This window comes from Cucurbita maxima, unplaced genomic scaffold (genome assembly GCF_002738345.1).
Source record: "Cucurbita maxima cultivar Rimu unplaced genomic scaffold, Cmax_1.0 Cma_Scf00001, whole genome shotgun sequence".
Lineage (NCBI taxonomy): Eukaryota > Viridiplantae > Streptophyta > Magnoliopsida > Cucurbitales > Cucurbitaceae > Cucurbita > Cucurbita maxima.
Window position 1 is genome coordinate 4,561,387 of NW_019272017.1, and position 7,796 is coordinate 4,569,182.

Sequence of the window (7,796 nt, forward strand, 5' to 3'; positions counted from 1 at the left end):
CGTTTGGCCATTTGATAGATATTTAAAAGATATGCATCAAACCTTAGGTTAATTCTTAGGATTAGTTTGTTTATTTTTTAAGAATTTTTTTTTTTTGAATCTTACCGGAAAACGGTTCCACTTAATAATTTATTTCAAAATTTATACAAAATATGTGAATATTATAAATGGCACAACTTAAGTGAAAGAGTTTATTTTAAAGAATTTATACAAATGAAAAGGGCATCTTATAAATGGCACATTTGGAACATTCAAGACCTAAGTATTTAATTTGTTTATAAAGGGAACTTGGAGCTTAGAAAATTAATTTTCCTTATTTTCCTTGCTCGTTTCATTCTGAATGTCAAAATTATAGAAAATGACATTTAATCATCCATGCCAAATTTTATTTTATGATTTTAAAATAATTCTATGTCCCCACCTAATCACCCTTCTTTTTTTCTTTTTCTTTTTTAAATAATTATTGTCCTAAAATCACCATACTGTCCATTCAAATATCCTTCCCATTACCAAATATCCCATTGAATATGACATTACTAGCAAACAAATTCATAAAATTAACGTTGCTGATATTCATATGACAAATCATCAAGCATAGGTTAGGTGTTATTAATAGAACGTCACATTTCTATTTAACTTTTTCGAATTCCCTACATTTTCTAGACTAGAGAAGAACCTACACTCACGGTTGTTTCAATTATTCAAAATGATGTGGGATTCTTACACAACTAATAGTTGCATGCTATCAGATCTCTAAGCAACAGGAGGATACAACTCTTTCCTTGCTCAAGCCTACACCCCTTCCTCGCTCAAACTACAAATCGAAATAGAGGGGGCTAAAGAACCCCTTTTCCTTATCCTAATCCAATGTGCTTTCATTAGAGTTGCTAGACAAATAACTTGGCAAATCAGTCCATGTAGAGAAAACTGGAAAATTCACAACTTTCATATGAATCAAGCCCAGGGCAAAAGTCAAACATCCTAATTCCTAATGACAGATCTCGTTCGGGTTTTCAACTTTCTAAAGATAGCACATATGTGATCGTTCAACTTCAACCAGTGGCTGGATTCATTGGGGAAATTTGATTGGCGAGGCACATCACCTCCAGTGTACATGAAAGATTAGCGGTAAAGATCCTGTTTAGCATATATTTGTCTAGTGGCTGAAATTCTTGGAAGTTGTAATCAAACAACATTATGAAACAAACTCTCTAAACGTTCTGAAATTTGTAATCGACATGCGACTTTTAACAAGTACAGCCGATTACAGAGAATTCCCTACCCAACATCTGTTGTACTAAAAGAAAAAAGAGACAGCTGATTACCAAATCCATCTTATGAGAGAGTCTGAAAGGGAGGGGGAGAGAGAGAGAGTTGTAAAACATTAAGTAATAGAGAAAGATCCTAAATGTCTTGTGTACTTGAGCTTAATACACCGGGGGAGAAACAAAATTGCAAAAAAAAAAAATTATGAGAATAACCATAAATACGAAGACTAGCAGCAAATAAAGTTATACCTGGAAATAGATAAAGAGATGCGGGTGAGGCGCATTCATTAGACTTACCTATTGTTATACTTGAAATGAATTTATGTTGCCCAATTTGGCCTCCGGCAAGGATTTTGCGATATATATTATCCGCTTGTATATTGCGATGGTGAAACTCTGCATGTTGTCCGTATCTTTTTTATCTGTGACATAATCGAGCTCTACCAGGATTGAGAAGTGATTCTGCCATCACCCATCCCTGCCAAGATGCAAAAAATAATATTAAATTACAACATTACAAAGAAAATATAGCTGTTGGAAAATAACTTCTTGATCGCAATGTTACTCTGGAAAGCAAAGATGACGATCAGTTAAGAGCTTAGAAAAAGTAACGACATAAGAAACAGAGTCTTAATTGTATTCTTTCAACTGAAGCTACTAAAGATTTATAGAGCTGCAAACACTTGGAAACATGACTCGACTGGTGAAAGAGAAGTAGGTTTGCCACACTTTTGTTGAATACATTGGCCAAGTTTCTCATCAGAAAAAGAAAAAGAAGAAATAGAAAGAGGAAAAAGAAAAAGAAAGAAGAGAACTATAGCCATTCAAGTTTTTACTTTGTGCATGATTAACAAACAAGTACAAAAGAGACTAAAATTTATGTTATCTATAACACTGCCATTCACCAGATCATGAAGCAAAAATACTGCTAGCTAATTCTATATTCCATATACTCATATGAGGTGAAAGTGATGCAATCCAAGCAACAAAAAAAAAAACATGGTCGTTTTCCTACTTGCTCTGAAGCTTGACTCTTGAAAATCTCAAATGATGCTGAGACCATTTTACATGATGCAGCAATCGGTGCTTCAAGATTGGTCGTTGCTGGCACAGAGTTGGAAAAGGCATCACCTTGTTTTCGAGAAGAGTTTTTACCCCCACTTGATGAGCGTATAAAATGTAAAAGCACATGAGCCTGTAGAGAAGTAACTTACATCACAAAAGAAAAATATTGGCAGGAAATATGTACAATGAAAACAAGTCGTGTTTCTTACATGAAAAGCAGCTTTTAGGATGTCGTCTGACTTCGCTTGATCTTTGAGTAATGCATATACCTTACCCTTAGTATGATTGTACGTCACAATGTATTTTTCTCTCTATTGCCCATCAAGAAAATATCAGAAAATTAAAATAAAAGAGTAACACTGCTTAAGGACAAACAATCAGACAAGACGTCACATAACATACATCAAACAAAGGCTTTATGGCGAGATAAGAACCAGCATCTTGAAATGCATCTTTGAATCTTGGTCCTGCCAAAAGATTGAAAATAGTTCTACACGCTTCAACAATGTGAAAAGCAAGCACAACAAATACACACAAAACATTGAATATAAACACTCAAGCCATATTTTCTTAATGAGAGAGTGACTTCCATTGAGAGGAATGAAAGAAATGCATGAGTATTGGGAGGATGAAATATTTACCAAGAACTACAGGACATTCTTTCAGCCACGGGAAACTTAATATTCTTTCATTCAGATTCCCCTTCTGCAATGAGGTTACTCGCCCTGCAAACAAACATAAGACAGTTTTATACACATGCCTAAATAAAAAGAAATGCGCTTTATTTTTTTAGTAAACTTTAAGCCACTAGAAAAGGGATTTAAGGATTGAAAACATCTCTCTCTCTCTCCCCCCTATTTTTTGAAGTATTGGATAACACTTAAGCACCTGTCTTGAGGAAAGACTCTACTGCTACATTGAATCTTGCTCTGTTCAACGTATGCAACACAACGGATCTCACCTGTAAAATATTGCATATGGAACTAGAATGAGTAAAGAAATTCTCATAATCAAGAGAAATGAGAGTGTAAAAAAAACAACTTTAGTATTTCAGACAAACCTCTTGATAAGAGCTGAAAACATAACCGCAAGAAAGCAGACCAAAAGTAGCAACCAAAGATGGATTTCTTTTTGAAATCATGATGCTTAGTCCAGTTCCTAGCTTCACAAGACAGAATTGAAACTTCCATCAGCTTCATCTGAAACTTAATTATCTCTATGACATAACAAACGTAAAGCTGATTGAAGTTTCAATTCTTGGGAATTTAACCGTAACCCCTTTTATAAGAAAACACCCCTCGGATAGATAAAAGGGGTTACGTTTATAAGAAAAGTTATGTCAGATGAAGCTTCAATCATCTTTATAAGAAACCGTAATCGTAAAGCATTTTCTTGGGAATTTAACCGTAACCCCTTTTATGTCCAACTTTTGGGAATTTAACCTTTCAAAGCTTGACAAAGTAAATAGTTAGGGGAGCTGCAGAGGAGAGACCAAATAAATGAGAAAATAAAAACATGCAGGAGAACTCTTCTGGAGACTTGATAACAATGCTTTACGTTTAACAAACGTAACCCCTTTTATCCATCCAAGGGGTGTTTTCGTATAAAAAAAATATTTATTTAAAAAAAGGAAAACAGTAATTCCATAACAATTTGCAACTGTGCATATCATCTGAGATCAGATTGAAATACGCATAGAAAATCAATAAAATGAATATTCACTTGTTGCTTGAGAACTTGCATCTTTTATACATAATTTTCAGCTTTAGAAGAACAAACTTAATTTTCTTCAAGGATTAGGCAAATTCTGTCAAACACAAACCATCTACTTTGTCTAGGTCTAAAGGGAGGGAGGCACAACTATACCAGATCTGCTATATTTCCTACGCATTCTCCTTTAGCAGTGACATCTCCAATATTTTCTCCTTTAGCGAAGGCTTTGTAGATTGGAGTGCGGGTCGATGTTGATGTTACAGCTCCGACATTCTACAAATCAAGTAAAAAAATGAGATTTCACAACAGCTAAACTATTTTACATAACCAGGAAAAAACAAACCTTTGCGACATTAGCAGCACAAGCCAAAGGAAGAAAAAGGTGTGGTGCAGCTGCAGTTGCCAATTCTACCCCAGCACCCAACTCCATAAGGAGGTCACCTGCAAAACGTAGCTGCAGCCATCGTAGTGTTCAGAAGACAGGTCCTTAACAAAAATTAAATTTTCACTGTTATGAGAAGGGTTTCCCGTGGAGACTGGTAATAAAATTTACCTGCTTGAGATCATAATCAAACTTTTTTCCTTGTCGAGCAAAAAGCATTTTACCAACACGACCAGCACCATCCTGAAAAGAACAAAATCATGTTTCTAATCAAGAAACTACAGTGTACACAGCATTCACAAAGACTGTTACCTTGAGAATCCAGTTAATGGCAATGGCACCTGGAGTAGCTTTATTTCTGGCTACCCCAACAGAGCTTAGTAGTGTCTGTGTTGTGAAAACACCCATTGCTCCACCAAAGAAGTGCTGCAATTAATCAAGTCAACACCATTCTGATTTATGAGTACAGAAACAAATTGAAAAAAAAAAATTCTTTTCTTCGTAGGAGAAACATTGATACTTGGTAGTTGCCACTAACTATTGGCTAACCTGATCTAATAATTAATAATTAATAAACTATCTTTTCACTGAATTAGAATCATACCTTTAAAGCTCTCCATGTCATGTATGGTACATATGAAGGGGTAACACTGTCGGGGAAGCCTTCTGGGACTACGTATGATCTGATGAATGACATCATCTCCTGCATTACAATTTACCCGACCCCAACAACAATAAATTGGTAGAAAAGTTTATTTTCCTCTTGATTAAAAGCAGAGAAGCCAATTTTCTGTTAACTGACAAATACTGTAAACAAATTAACCATTACCCAATAGGTTTTGCAATACTTTCTGAAGTTTAATGTGAACATGTGAAACAGAACAGAATTAGACAAACTCGATATATCAAAACCCATAGAAACACACATGGTTCATGGAAAGGATTCTAGAAAGATTGGGCTGTTGTTCAACCAGACAGAATACTTCATCAAATGGGCGGAGTAGCAGGCCTTTTAAGCACAGTTCTCAGTTCAAACAACATTACAAACACAATTAAATACTAAATTGGCAACAAAAACAGAACGTAAATACTAACCTCAAAAGGAGCTTGCGGCGTTTGCAAGCAAACGGCACGAATCGAGCCATTCTTCGACCTTCCGGAAGGCTCATTATCAGCAACATAATTCCACCTCCGGCCATCAATTTCCTCGCAGCAAATCAACCTCAAACTGGAATCAATAAACTGATCCTCCACAATGCCAAGCTTCCTCGCCTGCGATTCAGCGAGAGAGAACGTCGGTGAAACAGAATCAGCAGGAGGGGCAGAAGCCAAGTTAGCACTAATCCGCAGAGTTTCCCGAACGAGAATGCGCGCTTCGGTGGAGGAAGCAACAGAATTCGCAGCCGAATTGGGCGATTGCTTGAGCTTGATCGGAGCCATTGGGACAACAAATTACGAGTTGGGACGAATAACGAACGGATCAGGAAGAACCAAAAGGAAACAACGACAAGGAGAAGCAATTGGGCAAGAAATGGGTTGACTTGTCAAGCGACGAATTAAGAGGGGACGAAATAGGGGAAGCTTTGGAATTGACGGAGAAAGACATGGGAGAGAATGAAGAGAAGTGCAGCTGGCCAACAATTTGTAGAGGAGTAACAGATGGAATGACGCAAGAGAGGGTGGGAAAATGGAAGACGACTTTTTCTGTCATTAATGGAATTTATATCCTCGCACTTGTTCTTAGTTGTAGGCTAATGGGGATCGAGGCCTTCTTAGCAACATTTTCTTTTTTGTTTTTGTTTAAATTCTGTTAATTAATAAAAAAATTCGTAAATTTTGTATTTTATTTAGAAAATAACTCTTAATTTTTGTTTTTTTTTTTTAATATTAATAATATGTTGAATTTCTACAAAATTCAGAAAATAACTTTACTTTAAACTAACTTTAATAATACCTATGAATTTTTAAATTATCCTTGACCTTTTAAAAAAATTAAAAAAAATAAAACTTTGGTAAAAAATTCAAAGTAACTAAGGTCGGGACCATTTCTATATTGGTTAGGTCTATTGTAATACTCTATCTCAATACTACATGTCATAGAAAAGTCATCTCCAAAAGCTAAATCTCGTAATTCAATAATTTGACATGTAACTAGTTCACGCTCAACGCTGTTAAAACATTTTTTAGACGATCCTTGTGACTGACTAATCTTCATTATGGAGTACACCAGTATGTCATTAATAAAGATAATGATAAAAGTATTAATAAAGTCCTTAAACACTTGTTCATTAGTTTCATAAACACTCGAAAGCTTTGGTTAGGACGAGGGACATAACAATAATTCTCATAGTAGGCATATTGGCTCCTAAAAATCGTATTTTATATGTTTTTCTCCCTAATATCCATCAAAATGTTACATGAACCATTTGTGACCCTTGTTGTACTTGTTGTCTCGCTTAAGTTATCCTAGTAGTTCCTTCTTGTGTGACCAATTCGAGCTTATACCATAGTGTGACACTTTGTAACATTGCTCTTGAGAGTATTGTTATCATATGAATTTTGTACAGGCATCTCGAGGGTCGTTAATCCTTTCACGAGTCTTATGGTATTCACTTAGATTGGCTCTTGTAATTTCTCGTGTTGGTCCATTCGGCAATCCTTTGATACTAATATATCATGATGGCTCACTTGAACATCTCACCCCGAGTGTCTTTTCGGGATCCTAGGGAAGTCTATAAGTATTGGTTTTGGTGGCTAGTTTTTATTAAGCTCTAAGATGCTTCCTCAACATGTAAATGTTGTGCTTAGCGCCTATGATTTGGAATCTAAATCTGACACTTGGCAGCCTCATCAATTTCTACCTCTCCTTTGATATGACTATGTCACCTACTAGTCGTAACTCGTTTGCTAGTCATTAATACTGTTACCACGGAGGTAGATACTATAATCAAGATATTTATGTTCCACTTTTGCCCATGCATGCTTCACCAGTATTCTACCCACGATCATGCACATGGAACCTAATTTACCCTATAGGACCTAAAACAAGGGTAGATTCCTATCTTAATGGCACGTGGTCCATCATTTCTCACTCCACCATTTCTCCAAAAAGTGATAAAGTGGGTCACAACTGTACCCTATTGTTGTTGTACTTAACCCAAAGGTTCACTAGCCTGCTATCCACAACCTTAATTTGGTGAACACATGTGCCCAATCCTGAGGATGGCTTGGAGTGCGGTCGTATAGTCTCAATAACTATGTGCTACTGCTGAACTTGAATCTCTCGTATGACGTTAATTAACAAATTTATGACATGTTAGATGATTCTCTACTAAGAATATCCTTCACTCCTTGCTGATAGAAGAACT

At 35.9% G+C, this 7,796-nt stretch overlaps 1 protein-coding gene across 2 annotated transcripts; it reads right to left on the bottom strand.

Moving 5' to 3' along the window:
- Positions 1 to 918: 918 nt before the first annotated feature.
- On the bottom strand, positions 919 to 6,140 carry LOC111486482 (protein root UVB sensitive 6-like). 2 transcript variants are annotated; one of them, XM_023133667.1, is made up of 13 exons: positions 5,524 to 6,140; positions 5,033 to 5,111; positions 4,741 to 4,854; positions 4,600 to 4,671; positions 4,390 to 4,500; positions 4,200 to 4,319; positions 3,394 to 3,495; positions 3,222 to 3,294; positions 2,975 to 3,058; positions 2,736 to 2,800; positions 2,543 to 2,644; positions 2,284 to 2,463; positions 919 to 1,746 (listed from the first exon to the last, which is right to left on the bottom strand). In XM_023133667.1, the coding sequence occupies exons 1-13, from the start codon at positions 5,625 to 5,627 to the stop codon at positions 1,687 to 1,689; spliced, it is 1,266 nt and encodes a 421-aa protein (XP_022989435.1). In that variant the 5' UTR covers positions 5,628 to 6,140; the 3' UTR covers positions 919 to 1,686. The 2 variants fall into 2 exon arrangements, with proteins under 2 accessions (XP_022989435.1, XP_022989429.1); XM_023133661.1 differs by having other exon boundaries at positions 5,033 to 5,131.
- Between the last annotated feature and the right edge of the window lie 1,656 nt (positions 6,141 to 7,796).

What these genes read in the sequence shown, in the direction of transcription:
- LOC111486482 (XM_023133661.1), bottom strand. Translation starts at nt 5,868, where the DNA reads ATGGCTCCGATCAAGCTCAAGCAATCGCCCAATTCGGCTGCGAATTCT. An exon ending in TAGGAAATATAGCAGATCTG is followed by an intron (nt 3,496 to 4,199) that starts GTATAGTTGTGC and finishes TGTCTTGTGAAG; the next exon opens with CTAGGAACTGGACTAAGCAT. An exon ending in AGAGTCTTTCCTCAAGACAG is followed by an intron (nt 3,059 to 3,221) that starts GTGCTTAAGTGT and finishes GTTTGTTTGCAG; the next exon opens with GGCGAGTAACCTCATTGCAG.